The 20,975-nt window shown below is 40.1% G+C and overlaps 1 protein-coding gene across 2 annotated transcripts; it reads right to left on the bottom strand.

The window, feature by feature from the left end:
- Nucleotides 1-230: 230 nt before the first annotated feature.
- Nucleotides 231-6,954, bottom strand: sftpba (surfactant protein Ba). 2 transcript variants are annotated; one of them, XM_030085700.1, is made up of 10 exons: nt 6,815-6,954; nt 6,666-6,721; nt 5,165-5,239; nt 2,157-2,285; nt 1,954-2,064; nt 1,767-1,847; nt 1,448-1,631; nt 838-896; nt 679-738; nt 231-597 (listed from the first exon to the last, which is right to left on the bottom strand). In XM_030085700.1, exons 1-9 carry the CDS (start codon nt 6,864-6,866, stop codon nt 688-690), a joined length of 798 nt encoding a protein of 265 aa, XP_029941560.1. In that variant the 5' UTR covers nt 6,867-6,954; the 3' UTR covers nt 231-597; nt 679-687. The 2 variants fall into 2 exon arrangements, with proteins under 2 accessions (XP_029941560.1, XP_029941561.1); XM_030085701.1 differs by having other exon boundaries at nt 231-583.
- Between the last annotated feature and the right edge of the window lie 14,021 nt (nt 6,955-20,975).

Here is a 20,975-nt window from a genome sequence, read left to right as displayed (position 1 = left end):
GTGGTTCCCAACTGAAAGAAGCAGTGATCACTTCCTCCTCCAGAGGGTGAAGCTCTTCTCACAAAACGAACTAGTTTCTATTCTGGCTCTATTACTAAGACATGAGTAACAATCACATACTGAAGGTTGGCAGGATTAAATATCTTTTCTTATAAATATATTCAACTCCAAAGGTTGTTGAAATCAAATGTTGGCAGATCTTCACACAAAAAAAAAGACAAACAAAAAGATCAAGTTCTGTTGCATATTTTATTTGAGAAATTTGTGTGAATCACAAAAGTATGATTTCATCTAAGGATATACAAAAAAGTCTGGCTAATGTAAAAAAAAAAAAGCAATGATCTCATCTAGAAAAATAATTCTAAAGTAAACCCAGAAGGATTTCATTATGTGAACTGTAACTTTCCACTGCGAAATAACTTACTGCTGAACTTCATCAGCTCAAGAAACTATCATATGTATTAGTTTAGTCACTGCAGGCTGTGCACACACACACACATACACATACATATATCAACGAAAGCTGAACATTAAGCGATGCTTGCAGCTTTGTGAAGGACCTGTGGATTCAATGAGTCCAACCCTGAAACGAGAAGCCTGTAAATGTTTCATTGGGTTATTTTTTTTTTTGTAAATTCTTTAATGATTTGTGAAACAAACCTCTTTACAGACACTTACCTGAGCATTTTAGATCGTGTTCAGCGGCTTCCAGGAAAACTTCTGACAGTAGAAGAAAGTCTGCAAAGATGAATTTTAATGAGAACAGAGTGTGCATGGCCCCAATAGGTCTTTTTTCTTTCTTTTTTTTTTTTTTTTTTTTTTTTTAAATGTACTCACTCCACACTTGAAAGCAGTTTGGACGTTGCTGCATCTGTATGCTGGCAGAGTGCACGGATCTGTGGACATCAATTAATATTTATATTATTTGACAAAAATGTAAATATCACTGGATATATATTTATAGTATAACTTGGTTTTCCATCTTTTATTTACTAGTTCATCTAATTTTTTGGAGGGAAAACCTGAAAACTCAACACTGAAATGTCAACAAGTCCTGGGATATTCTCGCTCCGAGACAGAAGCGTTTAAAGCCGCATACTGTGCTTCCTCTTTCAACACTGATGTGAAATACCTCTCCTAATGCGCCTCAGGTAGCTGGCTTGTCATAACATCTTTTCATGTCGTATTTGACATTTTATGACTGGAGCCAAGTCAGTATCAATGTTTGTGCTAATTTTAAAATGTCATACAGTAATCTGCTCGTAGAGAAATCTGGACGGTGTTTTGAACAAAGTTTCAAACCAGTATAAGTCATTTAAGATAAGCATTTTGGTTTTTTTTTTAACTGTAAAACTGCAACAATAATTCAGACCAGTAATTCTTCCGCTCTTATTCTATGGAGCGTTGCCACGCGGCCTCTGACCAATCGAATGAAGACCGCACTGACCCGCGACGGGAGCGTCCGTCCCTTTGCACATGTGGATGAGTGCGCAGAGGGCCTGAGGGGTGGCGTAGCCCAGGATGGCGTCCATCAGCATTTTGCTGTACTTGTCGATCAAATTGTCACACTGGTCGCGGTAGGTGGGGGGCAGAATCTTACAGATCTCCTCAAAGACCTTGGTCACGGCGTCCTGCGGAGAGGGACGTGAGGCCGGGTGTCAGGTTGCGTGACAAGCGGCGTTGTCTGGTGGCATTTGAGCGTCTGCGTGCCGTGTGTTTGTTCTTTGTTCTCGTGCGTGCCTCGTCGCTCTGTAAACATGACTCACCTCGGTCCTCTCTTTTGGCAGCAGCCTCTCCAAAGTCTTCACGAGTAAAATACAGAAGGAGCATTGTGCTGAAGGCTGGGCCTGGTTTACAAACACAAACAATGACTGATTAATCCAAAAGCTAGTCACCGAACTGGAGCCAACTCACTATTTTCAATGAAGTCCTTCTACATTTTGCTTTACTGACATTATCATTTTCCCCAGCAGCCTGAACGGCCTCCACAAGGTACTTGAGCATCTCCTCCTGTTTTCCACTGGCGCCACAGAGCCCAATCATTTTGCAGATCTGGGCTGGTTGCTACAGAGAAAAAGAAGACAGATCGGACTTTTCAGATCATCGCTGTAGAGTTGCTGTCTTACTCCTGCGGCCAAATCCAGTCCGACACTTACGACAAAACCAGTGAGGAAGCTGATGGCCATCGGAAGCATCTTCTCCACCTCGTCTTTGCAGGCCTGGGCCGTGGTGGCGGGCCCCGGCAGATGGTCGCACAGAATCTCAATGCCACCAATGATCTTTTTCTAGAATGAAATAGTTGAGGTTGTGATTTAACTGCATGCCTGTGTTCTCTCAGACGGGTGAGTGGCAGATATAAGCAGGTAGAAGCTTTGTTCTCAATGATGCATCATGAGACGGGTACTGTATTCGACGGTGTGCACTGGAAGAACGAGAACCTGAGTCACGCTGACAACAGTGACAGCCGCACGGCTGAGTTGAGGAACATTCCAAATGACACAGCTCACTGGTTGTCTTTAGCATTCTGTGGTTCGTACCTACGCTGGGCCAAAAGGTACCCGGGCGCTGTATGGGAGGAGTAAAAAGGCTGCGACCTTCACAAACAGCTTTTTGCAACAATAACTGCTGTCCATTGAAATGCAATTACATAAATGTGTGTTATATCATCCTGAAAGGCACCAAGCCCAATCTTAACAGGAGGTAAGACAAAAGGAAATAGATGACAATTAAAACTATTAATTGAAAATATGTATTTGGTTCCATACAAAAAACACAACACAATATTTTTATTAACTCTGGCAAAGAGCTTTTTTTTTTTAACTTTTGGTTTAATAGAAGTCTTTTTTTTTTAACTTAAAAAACTAGCTAGCCATGGAGTTAGCCATGTTAGCAATGGAAACACTGGAAAACCCTCACATTTGATCGCCATCATAACATCTTCATAGTGACTAAACTGTAAGGTAAGACCGTTTAGACGTTAATCTGTATCATTGACAATTTTATAAAAGCCTTATCAGCTGGTCGAAGCATATTTATCTGAATAGCTGGGACGTCTGCAGACTGTTTTCACCGTCAGGGCTTTACGGTGACACAACAGATTTTTCTTATCAAGGTGTGGTGTTGTTTTTGAAGTGAAGAAACATTCTTAACATAACATAGTGCTGTAATCGTTCTATATAAATGAAGCAGCGTAACATGTTGTTGTTTTTTTAATGAAAACATCATCCATTCATCATTTTATGTCAGTATGCTTGACTAAAAGCTGTGTTGTCTTTGATGATTTTAGCCAAATTAAGTCTGTGATTCTTATGCAGTTTTCTCTTTACTGTACTACAACTGTCACAAATAATAATAATCCTTTCTTGAGACTGGCAGTCTATTGGTCTGTTTCCTGAATACCTCAATTTCTTTAGAAGCCTGGCTTTTGTTTTGTTTTGTTTTGTTTTGTTTTGTTTTGTTTTGTTTCTTCAATTCTTTATTTTTCAAAGATTTCACAATGGTGAAAGGAAAAGGAAACACTCTTTATTTAAGAAAGTCCCTTTTTTTTTTTACAGTTCATTTTAGTCATCAACTGAAATTTGTTGACATTGAAAGTCTCGACCCTGCAGTGTTTTTCAGATACGTTTCATGGTCTAAAATCTGAAATTTGTCACAACTTGGAGTTCAGACCGTCTGCACACTGAATAAATTGCACGACGATGGAAAGGAAAAAAAGTTCCTTTTAAAAGGAAGAAAACGTTTGTAGAACCAGGCCCAGAGTTGGTGGCTTTCTCTTATTCTGATTGTGTTGAGGAGACAGAGAGAAAGGAAAGGCTAGGACTGACAGATGGATTCTCTGAATCAGCTCAGGGGATCTAAAGCAGCAACAGAGACAACAGTTAATGACATGTCGCAGTGAAACATGTCGAGTAAGAAAGGAGAAAAGTGAAGCGAAACTGGGAGCCAGTTCCACATGATAGCAGCCCGGGGTCAAGTAAACTGCTGGGTCCCAGTTGTCTCATTAGATCAATGGATCAGCTGTTTTGATGGATGCCCAGTTAGAAACTATTTGCACCCATTGAGTCCAGCTTGTCTCATTAGATCAATGGATCAGCTGTGATTGATGCCCTGTTTGTGTTAATCCACCTGAGAGACAACCTGCTCTTCCAGGGTTTCCCCAAGGTGGTGCAAATATCTCACTGCATCTTATTCAGTATGATCAAATAGTCCTGTTATTCCCCTACAGCATCAAAATTACTTGCAGCCAGTTAACACTTGCTATCAGGACACCCTGTCCTTTGCTTGTTGTTTATAAGAAAAAAAAAAAAAAACCCTGCACATTCAACAGAAATGTCAGCGTTCATAAGAACTGACTGTGTATCGAGTGTCTGTGACTGACAGCTTCTTATTGTGTAGTTTGAGGAAAGAGAAGAAATAGAGAAGTTACCAAACAAGAACGCTGGTTTTAATAAGGAGATTTTTAGGCTGATTATTCTTTCAGTATGCATGATCGATCACGCTGCAAAAAAAAACGTAACAACCAGAACAAACCAGTATCACTTTTTTCACTTACAGCTTCAGAATCTGAAGTCAGAAGTCAGCAGAGTGAGTTGCCAACTGCATTTGATGCTGTATTTGTTTTTTTGTTTTATCATGTAGAACAGTTACTTGGTACTTTGTGTCTTTTCAGACAGATAGTATTGTCCACACACCAGAAGTGCCACATAAAAAAAAAGAGGATCTTCTTGGTTTGGTGAGAACCAAAAAAAAAAAAGGACCTTTCATTTCTACTTTTTCTTGAACATAGAAAACAGGAAGTAGCTCTGCATAAAAAGGAGAAAAAAAAAACTTCTTAACCTCTGTTACAGTCTGTGTGTGTGTCTGTGTGTGTGTGTGTGTGTTTGCTGTGTGCACATGTGTTTACACTACTTCCTCGAGATAACTCATATCTCATGTGACGACGGTAAAAGAGCAGGTGTAAAACAATTCCTGGAATTTAAAGCCTTCCTTTTCTCTTTATTGAAAGCTATCTACAGATCTTAACAGGAACCTGTGGCGGCGCGGACAGTATCTCATTTTCATCTTGTGAATATAGAGACCGAAGACGTATTGATAAGATTATCGTTGAGTAAATATAAGAAAATCTGGAATGCTTTTGCTACTGTGAGTCGGACGTTGAACTCACCTGGAGATCTGGATTGGAAAGCATGTCAGTGAGGAGTTCAATGATTTGAGTGCAGTCTTTGCAGACATTCCCCGACTGAAAACAGAACCAGAGACAAATACAAAAAGCAAAAAAAAAACAAAAAAAAAACAAAAAACAGAAAATAGATTAGCTTTTCACCCACCCAGGTGTGCAATAATAATAATAATTGAGCAATTTCATTTAATAGCTGTTTTGATGCATTTTGTATTTTTGGAGCTGACGCATCTATCCGTTTGGACAGCTAGCTGGTGGAACAGGTTCGATCCCCCAACTGTCCAGATGTCCTCGTGCTCGAGCAAGGCACTGAATCCCAAACTGCTACCAATGGACGGGCTGAGCTCGGTGCACAGCAGTCACGTCCATTAGCGTTTGAGAAAGAATATTTATGTTTAAAGAAGTAGAAATATACAAAAAGGCAACTTCCTGATTTTCAAGAAATACTTCTCTACTTCTCTGCTGATTTCAGGAGTGGCGTTACTGCTTAATACTTTCTTTCATTTGTATGATTGAGAAATAAGGCAGTAAATGCATCACGTAAAACACAGTACAGAAAATGTTTTCATAAACCAGAGATTTTAATGGGTTATTCCCGAGTTTCACCAGAATTTAAAGCCTTAAGACAACCATCTTTCTTCAGACGTTCCGTTTCATTATGCCAAAAATGTTAGTATTTCAGTTTTTAAGGTGAGATACTTCAATTTATAAAATGGGTTTTATTGTAACTTGAGGAGCATGTTCATCGATGTGTAATCGGAAAGATAAAGTACCGGTATGTTGAAAGAGACTTTATTGACCCTTCAGTTAACGTAAAGACGCTGAGCGTTTGACATCTTTTATGACCTCTTTTCACTTCTGACCCACAAATCCACATTTCCTCACACAGCATCCTCACATAGGTGGTACTCCCTTCCTTCACTGTCGTTTTTCTGAACAACATTTAGTTGGAAAGCATAAATCTGAACAAAATCAAACACGTTTCACCATTTTCCACAAAGGCGTGATGGATTTTTGCATAGACTTATGTAAAAGAAACCCTTCTGAGTCACACTGTCCTATAATCATACGGGCTTGTCTGCAACAAAGGAGCCTAAAAAGAACTTTCTCGATGCTTTCGCCTTACCAGATATGCAGGTTACTTGCCTTATGCAAGGTTTTCCGAACAAATAATCATTATTATTAATAATTACTGAAATTACCTCAAATCGTGCAGCATTCATTACGAAAAATTTTAGCTTTGTGATGCACAAAAACACCTGCAAGCTGCTTACTGGCCCTAGAAGACAAGTGAACTGGTGATAATTTCACCTCAGATTTTGCGTGTCAGTGCTGCCGTCCACTGACCTCCCTGGAAGATCAGTGACCACCAAGACAAACCCTCTTTGATCTATCACGCCGTTATGGTAATAAAATAAACCGTATGACAATAAAAACATGTCTCATTGCCCTACATCTGCAGTACGGAATGAAAGAAACCACTCACTCTCTGGACAGCGGGATCGCTTTCCACAGCACTGGTGTGATAAATCAGACTTGAGGCTGCAAAAGACACACATCCATCAGTGAAAAACCCACATCAGCCTCATCAGACCACTTCACATTTCATGCACGATGCCCTTTTTACTGTCTTACCACAGCCTCGGCAACAGATGGAAAAAATCAAAGCCAGTATAAGCAGAGCCATGTTTTTTCAGCAGAAGCCTCGGTCCTTATGTTGATACAGAAAACGGAGCGCAGCCTATATGTGACACGGCCCACCCACCTGCTGTAACCCCCCTACTAACCACACGGCCATGGGAGCTTGATAGGATGTGTTTTTAGCTCATGAGTTTTTTTGTTTTTTTTTCTCCATCTCTCAATATTAGTCAGGTTTCATATCCAGTTCCCTAGAAGCGAGGTGCAGGAAGTATACTTCTTTTATCTGAAAGAGATGTGAAAGAGTTGTGTTTACATCTTGTCAAGCATAGGAGGCAATCATTTCTTTCTACCATTTTAAAAAAATGAAAGGAACTTCATTTTCACTGTATATATGCTGTTAATCTTCGTTAATGTTGAATATATGACTCGTACATATTTCATAGAATTATACGTAATTAAACACACTGTTACCAGTTGTCTTCAAAAGAAGAGCTATAGCCATTTAAATGGTTATAACAGCAGCTCCGCTCCACATGACAAACATTCGGTTATTATTGTTGACGCAATTCTCCCACACAAACACACACACACACACACACACACACACACACACACACACACACACTCATGATCAATTAAAAAAACACATTGTCAGTTCAATGGTAATGCAGACAATACCTGTTACAATATTGATATTGTTAATTACATCCACATGCATAAATAGTTAGAAATCATGCGTGATTTTATTATATACTGATTTTTGATTTTTATTGCTGTAACGCACTTTGGGTTGTTTTTGGGTCGCAAAGTGCTTTAAATCTTAACTTATAAAGTCTGATTTGATTTGATTTTTACTGTGAAAACAGACTACAGCAACAAGAGCAAAGGGAAGAACAAATTTCGAACTGAGGCTGTGGTTCGTACGACTGGCCGAGTCACAAGTTAGAAAGTTTCCCATCCGCATTCGGCCGATGTGAATTTTGAGCCCTGTAAATATAAATAGCCTTTCAGTTACAGAGGCTGTCCGTGTTTTTTTGAGAAGAATCTGTAAAAAGGGCAGAGGGCGTAGAAGTTTCTGTTCTGTTATTCTCGATGACTCGGTATGATTGAAATAATCAAAGCAGCTGGTTATCACTGAGCAATAATCACTGATGTGTTCAATCGACAATTATCTCCTGAAGGTACAGTATGTGACACAACGTATTCATTTAGTGGCTCTTTTGTCAGTTTTTAGTTTCAGTCACTGTCTTTTTTTTAAAATCTTCATACACGACTTCATCCAGTTTTTGTGGGACGAGAACAGAAAGTGACTAAACTTAGTGGACAAAGTAGTCGTATTGGACGACCTCTTACTTTTTTGCCAACTTTAGTCAGATGAAAGTTTGGACATACATAAACAGACGTCTTTGAGATCACTGAATTCGTGCTTTGTTGCATTTTAAAGAAATTTAGTTGTACTTTAAGCAGGTGGAAAAAATATAAACATTGTTTATAAAAAAAACAAACATATTTTACATAGAGTTCCTTTAAAAGACCGTACACAGTGTGGATGTTCAGGCAGGGTAGGAGATGATGTGAATGGAGTTTATTTCCAAATATGCAGACGATCAGAACAAAAGGAACTGAACAACTGTTGTTAAACATTTTAAAATACCAGTAAAAGTGAATGCATGTACTGAACAATGCAACTTTGCAGAACTTTTCCGGTTTATACGCGGCGTCCGGAGTCTCTTCCCTGAGACTCTTCAGATACCGCAGGATTATGGGAACCATAAAGCTCCTATAAAAGAGATCAGTGATACAGAGGACCGTTCAGTCAAATTTTGCACTCACCTGACTGTTTTCCTCCAAGAATAGGTGAACAGTGTGTTCAGGTACCTGAATCCAGTCCTTCCCAAACCGAGATATGAGGTCTGAGTCACATAAAGCAAACATATCAACACACACAACGTGAGACACATAAGACACACACTAGGAGCTGACCGCTGAGTTGGTGCATAGCAGATATACGCTGCACATTTGGAAATGTTGTCTTGATTAATAGTGACATATATTCATCCTGTTTATCACTGAGTCTGAATCTTCATTTACATAGTTATTCTTTAAAATCAAAATCACAAATAACCTATAATACTTTAATATTTTTGGTCTAAAATAAAGTCTGATTTCTTGACAAAGTTATGTCATTATCGTTAGATGACAGTTAGATGACAATAATAATAATGCACTTTCCCAAGTCTTTGATTGCAGATAAGATAAAATGATTTGAGATGAACTCTGATACTGGTAATATACCTGAAACTCTCTTCATTAAATCTATCGAAAAAGTTTTTTATTTATTTTTATTTTTTACTTTTCGTCGATCCTTCTTTATTTTTAACCTTACAAACAAAAATTGATCAAATTCTCAGTCTACTCTACAGTAATATTTCTGGCTGGACCACTTCAATCCGCACTCGCTGTTCCTGAAGCAGGAAATTAGTTCCCATTAAGTCTAACTAGACTAATCACACTTAATGCTACTATTTAATTAAAACCCCATTGATGGGAACGATGAGAGGTTTTTGTTGATCTGTGTTATTGCTTTTCCTGCTGGTCTTCATACCTGCTTTAAGCCAAGTGGCTTTAATATTTAATCCTTCATATCTCTGTGGTTTTGTTGCAGTAGGCTGAGTTCTCCTTGACAATATGCACACACCCCTCACGTGCTGTGCTCTCTGATACGGGAAAGCTCTGAAATTACAGGCGAGAGCTTTTTCCTGGTGCCTTGATCCTTGTGTCAAGTTTGATATTTCCCTGAAGCAAAATGGTTTCAGGTAGAAAAAAAATACATAATCGGATTTAGTTTTGGGTAACTTATCACCTGGGTGAAGTACCAAGCTGGCTCACTGCCGCCTTTGAAGTGCCCATTTTATCTTTATACTTCCTTCTTGACTGTTGTGAAACTAGTTCATGTGCTTGTGATTGATGCCAGCAGTTTATGTCAGTATTGATTTAAAGATTGCAACTGTTTGACATATATGTGTCAATTTTTCTACTCATTTAATCCACATTAATGTCAGCTTGACTTCTCCACATTGTTTTCATTAAGCCCTCCAGCTTTTTGATATTTACAAGGGATTGTCAAAGGAAGACATGGCCAATTTATTACATAAGGCAACATTTTGCAACAAAGCTATTCAGAGTCCTTTACACTAACAACTGCAAGACTAATGACAATTTCAAAAACACCCATAAGGCCATTTAGTAAATCAATAAAGAAGAGAAAGGAGATTGAAAAAAAACTATTAAACATAGTTGAAACCCCCTTAAATATCATATAAAAGAATATCAATAGTGTCGTTTTAAATGACAAAGAAAAGAAACCACATACAAAGACCACTCCGACTGATACAAAAACAAGTCTATCATTAGTAGGTTAGTCAGGATCTGTCCTAAAGCTTAACAAAGGATTATGATATGCCACTGATAATGATCAAACAATTTGTCTCACGCTAACCCCGTTTCACTCCAAGTTATTGAGGACAGAAGCTGTTTTATTAGCTGTTACATAAGTGAACATAAAAATGACGTCAGCATTGCATAGTCGTTGATGGATAAGCAGGTTTTTAGGTCAACCCTTCCCCGTTTGAAACTGGAAAATTCGTCTTGAGAATATTCTTTTCGGGGGACTCCACTGTTCTACTGGGGGACTTCAGCGCCCACGTGGGCAGCAACAGTGAGACCTGAAGGGGGGGATTGGGCCGCAAAGCCTTTCTGATTTGAACCCGAGTGGTGTTTTGCTATTGGCCTTCTGTGAGAGCCACAGTTTGTCCATAACAAACATCATGTTCGAGCACAGGGGTGTCCATTAGTGCATTTGGCACCAGGGCACCCTAAGTTGGAGGTTGATGATCGACTTTGTTGTCTTGTCAACTGTCAACGGCCACATGTCTTGGACACTCGGGTGAAGAGAGGAGCAGAGCTGTCGACCGATCACCACCTGGTGGTGAGTTGGATTCGCTGGCAGAGGAGGAAACCGGACAGACTTGGCAGACCCAAACGTATCGTAGGGGTCCGCTGGGAACATCTGGTGGAACCCTCTGTCGGCACGGTTTTCAACTCCCACCTCCGGGAGAGCTTCTCTCAGGTCTTGAGAGAGGCTGGGGACATTGAGTCCGAGTGGACCATGTTCTCCACCTCCATTCTAAAAGCAGCTGCTCGGAGCTGTGGATGTAAGGTCTCCGGTGCCTGCCGTGGCGGCAACCTCCGAACCCGGTGGTGGACACTGGAAGTAAGGGCTGCCGTCAAGCTGAAGAAGGAGTCCTATCGAGCCTCGTTGGCTCGTGGGACTCCCGAAGTGGCTGACAGGTACCAGCAGGCCGAGCGAACTGTAACCCAAGTGGATGTAGAGGCAAAAACTTGGGTCTGGGACTTCGAATACTTCGAGGACCTGCTCAATCCCATTGCCACGTCTTCCGTGGAGGAAGCAGAGGCTGAGGTCTCAGAGGTGGACTCAACCACCACCCAAACTGAAGTCACCAAGGTGGTTGGTAAACTCCTTGGTGGCAAGGCACCGGGGGTGGACGAGATTCGCCCTGAGGACCTTAAGGCTCTGGATGTGCAGAGGGGTCGCCTTGGTTGACAACTCTGTAATATCACGTGGCAATCAGGCACTGTAAAACAGTGCTCCTACTCCGTGGCAGGATGGACCAGCAGAGTTATTGAAAGTTATTGAAAGTTGAAAATCCTTCATTAATCCCACAAGGGGAAATTTATTAGATATTCAGTCAGGACATTATTTTATTTAATTATTTTACTTTTTAATCTGTAGTGAATATGCGCTGCTTGTGCTTTATGACATGTTTGAGGTTTGCTTTTTAATTATTTTCACACTCTGCCAGGTTTTTCTGTGCTGCACCGCAAATCCACACTGACTCAAACTTGCGTGCACGATGTCAGACCTGTCATCAGATTTCATCTTTCCGTACGATCACAATCATATTGATAAATACCGATCACGTCTTTCATATGGCCGTACGCCCGTATGCCACCATACGATTGTTTGATGAATGAGGGCCAATGTCTCTCATCATGCCTATGAATTAAGTAATTAAAGTCCCAAATCAAAGAAATCGAGGTCATGAATCTGTTTGAAACATGACTCTTCCACAGAGAGACTTTCAGGCATTGTTCACACGACACCGAGCGTCTTGTAATGGCATCTCGCCGCACACGTAAAAACACCTGAACCACAGATATCACACCACTAGTTGGTGCTGTGCTTTTGTAATACGAATGCATGCAATAGCCGACCAATAACAGCTGGAATATAAGGGTTCAGGTGCCGGCTGGATCTGCTTTAGGCAAACTTAACCTGACCATAACAAGTGAAACACTAAAAACAACAGATGGCTGCGGCCTGTCAGAACTGCCTGAGCCCTTTCCAAGTTTCCCGTAACCAAAGAGAACCTGCGTGCACGAAGGGAGAGCGTGCAGATTTCAGTTGGGATGTTCTCTCATCACTGAATGGCTGTGAGATAATTACAGTGATCACCAATCAACAGAGCAAAATAAAGCGAATGAGCCAGAATGAAGCCAAACTGGCTCGTTGTTCTCCGTCATGTTTGGGAAAGTTTTGGTGGCTGGTAAAAAATTGGTGGTGTAACTGGGCCTTTGCACAGTTTTGGCTGGAATTGACTCTATCACGCTGCAACCCCTGACCTAAAATATTCTCTAAAGAAGATGGGCAGATTGTCAATTTGTTTTTCCCAGCATGCCATTGTTCGAGCAATTAATGAAAATTTAATGCAGATTACGGGAGGAGGAAAGTCTAATCAGCCACACTTGAACATGAAGTAAAATTGCTTGTTATCGTTCTAATATCTTCTTGAGGTTGAAATTGTCAGCCACTCCATTGCTTTAGTTGTGAGAATGGAAAGTTTTTTTTATCTGTGTTTTGACCTGACTTTACCTGGCTTACTGGCACGCTGTGACCCTGACCTGTAGTCATTCCTATAGAAGATGGTTGAATTGTCTAACTACTTCCTTGTCAATTATTGAGTCCACACTTCATACTGATGAAAATAAAGACAATTTATTCTACTGAACGTCGTTGAACATCTTCATTAAACACCATGAAAATGAAAATGGGGAGATACAAATCTCAGTTAATATATTTTAATGACACCAATCTCTGCAGCCATTCAAATAGATTCAAGATTCAAGATTCTTTATTTGTCATTGCTCAGTTTCCTAGGCAGCCAAATTGCAGCAGATCCACTACAGTGCATAAAATTATTAAAAGTAACACATAAAAAATAGCAAATTATACACAATAGTAAGTGGAAAAACGTCGACAAAAGTAAGTAAAGTGTTCAATGATGGGTGGGGAGGGACTATTTACAGAGTAATGAATAATATTAGTCAGCTGTTTGTCTAAGGTAGTTGGATCATAGGGTAAGGTATTGCACATGGGAATAAATAAATAGTTGGCATTATACATAGTAATACGGATACATGAGTGGTGGTGTCAATACTGCACATGAGAGAGATGGTTCACAGTGATTTGTATAGGAGATGTTCATGTTGAATTCAGCGTTCTAATTGCCCAGAGGAAGAAACTGTTTTTGAGTCTGTTTATTCTGCTCTTGATGGATCTGACCCTTCTTCCAGAGGGCAGCATGCAGAACAGGTGGTGGATGGGGTGGTGGAGATCTTTCATGATTGCCTTGGCTCTGGTAAGACAGAGTTGACGAGAGTGTATGGCACGGCATGGCAATGACTTGCACCAGCACGCTCTCAATTGTGGCTCGATAAAAAGAGACCGGCAGGTCTGTCTGCAGCCTGTTCCACTTCAGGACCCTCAGGAAGTGGAGGAGCTTCTGGGCTTTTCTGACCAGGGATGTTGTGTTGGCCACCCAGGACAGGCCTCTTGAGATGTGGGTCCTGAGGAACTTGAAGGCCGGCACCCTCTCCACATCACAACAACATTTCAAGATCACATTTCAAGTTATATACACACTTAAGTAACAATCTACTCAATTCAAGCTCTTCATGTAAATAACAGACAAACCAATCTTCACAGTGGCGCATGTGCAAATGAGCATATCACAGGCTGACCACCTCATACAAATGAAATACAAATGGACTGTTGTTATGCTAAATTAGTGTTTCACACCACAAATATCTTGAATTACCAAACAAAAGCTACAAACAAAGAAACTATTTACCGTGTGTGCCCTTGACCAGTTGTAGAATTATGATGAGCTTCTCTCTTGCTCTTCACTCTCTGTCTTCTGTGTCTCTGTCACTCGTGTGTGTCTGTCCCTCATGTCTCTCTACTTCCTGTTTTCCACTCAGCGCTATGTCTACCTAATTGCCTACAGAGGGAACTAATGACCTTACACAAATGTATTTATGTCTTCATTTACACTCCCACCATTTACACTTTGACTAATGTGCAAAATGTTGAGCATGACATACCCCTAACTAAATAAACCAATGATAATTTAAATAGGGGTCGGTTGTTTCACGGATTCTCTGGACCCTGTTAGCTACAAAGATATGGAAGCGCCGAGCCTCATTGCTGACATAACCCAGGACAACTTATGAGTAAGTCCAGAAGTACTCTTCATCAAACTTGAGCTCTAACTCCTCCTTCGGCATGCTGCTCACATCTTCTCGACGTCACACGTCACAGCAATCAGATGTTTGCGTATTGGTACAGCACTTCACTCACTCCATTGATAAGATCAGGTCCGGTTAGAAGATGGTCATGTAAGGCAGTGCCTTCATATTTTGCAGAGCAATCAAAAACCGCTCTGATTTTATCCAGCTTTCTGGGGTGATAAACCCTCTGGTGTGGGGTATACCACACACTGCCTCTCTCTGGTTTGTGGTTAGCCACATCACCATCCGTGAAGACACCGTCCCTGAAGTTCTTATAGTCACACCTGAACTTGGAATCTCTGTCAAATTTCTTTTTCTGGTGCATCAATCGGACTAAGGAGAGCTTCTTGTTGTCAGGGAGGGATGGATGTGCTTTACAGGGCAGAGGCATCTCAAGGTGATTGCGTTCATTCTGCTGGATTCTTCCTTTCAGGATCTGGAGAAACTGGATGTCTTCCTGAGATATGCACTTTTCTCCTCGGTTGGTGTCTGCAAAGCCAGACTCGAGTGCTTTAATCACAGCAGCTGGTGTCACAGGAGGCAGCTCTCTGACCGATATGCGATTGCACAGCCCTGTCACATCCTTGGAGTTCATACTCTGTTGCGCACTCCCCAAAATACTCCAGCCCAGGTCAGTCTTTATGGCATAATGTTCGCTGTCAGCCCCTGTTATGACTTGACGTGGTGCTAGTGCTCTGGAGCAGTCATAGCCCATCAGTAATCCAACCCCACAGTCCTTCAGGGGATGCATTTCATGGGCTATGGCTGACAAGGTGACTCCACTTGTTCACAGTTTCACATGTGGGAATACGTGCTCGTTCAAGAGAAATGAAGTCCCTGGAATAAGCGGGAGGTAGGCTGGTGGTGATCTCTGATGAAAAGCCTCGAATCTTAAGTCCACTGACTTTGTATGGTTGAGTACTTTCCCACCATGGTGGAGAGTCTGAGTTTCACTGGCTCACCTGCTGCATGCTGTCTTTCGCACACTTCTTGACTGATGAATGTTTTACTGCTTTGAGTGTCGAGCAAAGCGGAAGCTGAGGTCTCGGGTCCAGTGGTGGTAGATGATGCGATCCATACTGGGACTATCACTGCTGTGCTGCCATCCTCACCTCCGCTCACATTGCATAAGAGTGCGGACATATTTCCATCAATGTTCTGAGCTCCTTGTGATGATGACTTTGCAACTGCTGGACGTCTTCGTGCAATGGAGTGGGATGGCTCTTTTTACATTTGCTGCACGTGACTTTCTCTTGACAGTTCTTATAGTTATGCCCTTTTCTCAAACACGCAAAGCAAAGATTGCTGTCTCTGACAAACTTTTGCTTTTCCTCTACAGTGATTGCCATCGGCTTTTGGCATTCATGTATGGAATGAGCTCCTTCACAGTACGTACATTTCGCTGGACTTGCATTCTTGTTCTTGGGTTTGTTGAGGCCTTTCGTCCTGGTCTCATATCTAGTGTCAGGTTTGACTGTGGTACGTAGAATGTCTGAAATGTACACATTGGTGGCGAAAGTGTTTACCTTTGGATGTTCTCTTACCAGCTTTTCTTCATTGAGCTTCAGGGCATACAATAAAGAGTTGTTCTCCGCCATCTTTGGGAAAGTTTTGGTGGCTGGTTAAAAGTTCAGGGTGTAACTGGGCCTTTGCACAGTTTTGGTTGGGATTGACTCTAAGCACACTGTGACACTCACGGATAATCATTTCTAAAGAAGATGGGTGGATTGTCAATTTGTTTTGCCCGGCATGCCAATGTTCGAACAATTAATGAAAATTCAAATGAGTCAGAATGAAGCCAAACTGGTTTGTTGTTCTCCGCCATCTTTGGGAAAGATTTGGTGGCTGGTGAAAAGTTCAGGGTGTAACTGGGCCATTGCACAGTTTTAGTTGGGCTTGACTCTGGCACACTGTGATCCTGACCTATAATCATTCTTAAAGAAAATGGGTGGATTATCAAGTTGTTTTGCCAATGTTCAAACAGTTAATGAAAATTACAGTAAATGCAGATTACAGGAGGAGGAAAGTCCAATCAGCCACACTTGAGCACGAAGTAAAATTTCTTGTTATCGTTCTAATATCTTCTTGTGGTTTAAATTTCTCAGCCACTCCGTTGCTCTGGTTGTGAGACTGAAACGTTTATTCGCCCTGTGTTTTGACTTAACCTTACATGGTTTTGCAGTCAAAGATTGGTGATGAAATTCCTTTTGCAAAACGACTTCCCATTGTATAATGAGCTGTTGAGTGTCTCAGTAGTGCCACTCAGGTCAGATCTAAAGCTTATGCACAACTTTGTCTGCAGTGTTCGAAGTTACAAAACCTTTTTTTCAAATAGGAAGACTGCCAACTCAGGACACGTTTAGAGCGATATCCACCCGATGTTACATGAGCTAGATAAGTACAAATAATGTCCACACCTAGCTAATTGCCTTCTAGTCATTAAAATGAATACTTCTGGAAGATTATAATTATAACTTTTTCTTTGCAGTTGTGTGGCACAGCCCTCATAATGAGAACCACAGGTTCTGTTTTTCACCCCACTGACTTTATCAAATGGATTTGCTCTGACATTGATCTGCACGCAGCGCTACCTGCTTGCGGCAGTGAACCGTAGTTACGAGAGGATCTCTTTTCAAAACGACGAGTTTACAGTGGGGCACAGGGCTATTCCAGTATAATGAAGCCCGCAGTGCTTCTTTTTTAAAAAGATGGAATCGAGTTGGATTTGTGACACATGTTCCTTATACAGTGATTCATCTGTGTTCTGACTCTGCTGTCTCTGTTTTTTTCCTCTTAGGTTTGACATATAAAACAGTACTTCACATTTAGTGTTCTGTGAAGGAAACAGAGTGTTTCAGCGTTCTAGGAAAGCACAAACAGGTTCTGGAAGTCGTGATGGGTACTCATAAGGAAGGTGGTGAGTCAGCCAAAACACAATAGACATAATGCCTGGGATTTCTTCAAGTATTGCAGCAAATCTTTCCATCTGCTTCTTTACACAACTTTTACAATAATCTTTTTTTAGCTTTGTTTTTTTTAAACTTATGAAATATGTTTTGCATTTTTTTTACTGTACTTCCTGGTGTGACACATGAGGGACATTTCTTGAGTCATCTTCACCGACAACAGGTGTACTGTTAATGACATGGAGCATGAAAATGCACAGAATGACAGCTGCTTTGATAAAAAAAAAGGGATTGTTTAAGATTGATATCACATTATGCTGCATGTTTAATCCCATATTTTCAATATCCTGTCCTGACGGTTTGTCATCAGTTTTGCAGATTTTGTGTGCGGGACGTTAAAAGCATGGCAGTGGAGTGTGACTGAAACTAAGATATAACTAACTAAGATATAACTAAGATTAGATATTATCTAATACAGTGTAAAACTAGCAGAAATGGCCTGTTGTATTAATGTGGCCTTTTTTCATTGCCAATAGTCTAAAAAATGCTGAAAGTTCTGCTTTCATCAAAGATGACAGAAACGTACAAGAGGGAAGTAAAACACACTAACAAAACACTCAGTGTAAAAAAGTAAAAAAAACAAGATAAAGATGGTGGGAAACCCAACAAAGCTAATACAAAGAAGAATGAAAAACTGCCTACACTTAAAACAAAGTTTTCAAACACACGTGCACCACCAGATTTATAAAGAAGCAACTCAGGAAATCTCAAAGTAATAATAATTTGAAGGACAAGTGATGCATTCTTTAATTTAAATAATAAAGAAAAAGATATATTCTCGGTAATGCACCAAACAGCAGTTGAGACTGCACTATGTAACACGATGTTGTGAAAATTGGTACAAGCACCTCACAAAATGCTTGAATAAACCAAAACATTTTCAGTTGCTGCACAACTAATTTGCATGAAGTTTCATATTGCCATTGGATGCTTTGTGCATTTCTAAAAGGCGCTTTCTTTCATTCATGCTATATGTTATCATAGTTCACAATAATATATATTCAGCTATAACATATAACATTTTAAGCAGACAGAATATCTACCCATTTGACATTTCCCACATGTTTAGTTGCAGAACTCTGAACAGTGAACGCTGCCCTCCAGTCAGCATCTCACAAACAGAGAAAAAGACACATGGTTGTTATCGCACATTTGCACATCACACAGAGTGTACATTCGGTGTGTGGCTGCACTCCTCGCTTTCACACACCCACTGCATTTTGCCACGCGTACGTTCCCTGGGTGTGTCCACTTCTGCCTGTTGTGATTCTTCCATAATATAGTTTGTACCTATTTGCATTGTTTTTTTGTTTTTTTTTTGTTGCATTGTTTGTGTGTTTCTTTCATATCCTACATTTTTGTGCAGAGCCTGGTGGACAGTTTCTGCATTTCACAGCCATGCTTATACATCACAAATGAAATAATCTGACATTTAAAAAAAAAAAAAAAAAAGAGAAAAATTCAAAGATAATCTGCTGTATTAACAGAGAAGCTTATCAGTGCAGTGCGCTGCTAATGTTTGACAGGTTTCCACTGCGATGCATTCAAGTTCAAGTTTGCAGCAGTTGTTTTTGCATTGTAAGATTTTAGCTTTCTCCACTTTTTCCACCACCTCATTTTTTTTCTCAGAAGAGCACTGTTATGGAGCACTATTTCATTTTAAATTCAAACTTTTTTTATATGTCCCGAGTGTACGAAATGTATTTATCTGAAAAGTCTATAAATATGTTGTAATTTCTACCTAAAACTGAGGAAGTAAGTGCAGGTCTTACTGTCTCTTGACACACTTACTTGACATACTAACTGTTGTTGTGTTGGAGTTTTTGCTTGAGAGTGATAAAGTGAGATAAGATGGCCTTCGTGTTGGTAAGTGTTTGAGCATTGGCAGACTGGAGGAAGAACACTGTGATTTACAGTCTGGTACACTGCTTCCTTATTGTATTCGTAGAAAAGGTGAGGTCTGATTGTCGCTTCTAACTTTTCAAATGAGTCATAATGGCAAGTGCGTCACTTCCTTGGACTGGGACTTTACACTAATTACCACCGTTACTGATCGTCAAGATAGACTCTTCCTGGTTCAATGTCTGAGCATATCAAGAAATGTAATATGTATTTTATCACTTCTGTTTCTTATTTCTTCTTTGATGACCTTTCATTGTGAAAAGTGACATTTCCCAACTCTGTACCGCCGCCAAAAGCAACAGATTGAAGCTGATCTCTAACTGAACCAATGGTGAAATGTGGCTTTTTGCTAAACCTTTAGGTTGACAAATAGTGTTTCAGTCATTGCCGTTCGTTTCTGCTTTTTTGCTTTCTCCTTCCTTCAGAGGTTGATTTGGACACAACAGGTGCAATTGTTGAGTGGATGTGATGAAACGCGTGCTGTGTTCACAAGAGGAGCTTTTTCTCTTTGACTCCAGACCCTCAAACTCACTGGTTTATTTTAAAGTCCATGAATCTTGACACTTTCTGCTAGCAGGTATTAGAGGGATGCATACCTCCTTCTCCTCTTTTTTATAGGGATTGTTCATAGCGATCATAAGGTTTTTCATTTCAATAATTTTTTTTTTTTTTATTTCTCTTCCATTTCCTCATCACTCATAGTTTATCTTTTCTTGGTTCCCTCTCCCTGCTTGAAATGGATTTTTGCTTCCTTGCTTTTATTTAATTGCTACTGTAATCATTTCATTAATCATCATTTCAGCACTATTATGATCCTATAAGCATTATTGCTAAATGAATAATATTTGCTCAGGCTTAGGTGGTTTGGTTGGTTTGTAAATTTATCGACTGACTGGATGACAGAAGGTCAACTAAAGGCTTCGTCACACATTCAAACGTATAATTTTAACAAGATAACCTCAACATGTGTGACCAAGGTAATATGGGAAGGAATCTGGAATACCCAAACACACAAAGGAAGAACATGCAACCCTCACACAGAAAGGCCCACAACCTTTCATCAGGCAAACTTGACACTGATTCCTGCAACATTTTTATATATACAGTGTTGCAGCTTCAACACTAACATGTTACTTTCCATAAAGGTCACGCCAAAGAATATTGTTTTAAGAAGTTTTGTTTTTGGTATTTCTTCTGTTGTTTTAATGGGATCTCAAAATCTCCACTGCCTGCTCAGTGTGTGTCATAGAGCATTAAGCCTCATTATAAACAGTGACTTTACTCATCACCGTGCCGCTTATTTCATGCTTGTTTATCTTGTTTAGGGGTTTGTCATCTGATTGATCCACCAAAGTTTTTTTGATGCTAATTCCTTTCTATTCATCCTTTATTTTGAAACGGAAATAAGGATAAACCATCCTCTTTACCAGAATGTAGTTCATTGTTCATTGTTCAACTTTGTTTTTTGGCCCTAAATTCCCAGAATAATCGACAAATTTTTCCTCAGAAATGTATTGTAATTAAAAATAAATAAATACCATATGTAAATCTTAAAACTCATGACAATATGTAAGCATTTCAACTTTTTTTTTGTCCTGTGAGCTTCAGCTACAGCTCTTATTTGTTGTTTTATTGAA

Source organism: Salarias fasciatus (assembly GCF_902148845.1).
Source record: "Salarias fasciatus chromosome 7 unlocalized genomic scaffold, fSalaFa1.1 super_scaffold_4, whole genome shotgun sequence".
NCBI lineage: Eukaryota > Metazoa > Chordata > Actinopteri > Blenniiformes > Blenniidae > Salarias > Salarias fasciatus.
Note: the sequence above shows the minus strand (reverse complement) of the source record. Positions and strands in the feature narration are given on the sequence as shown.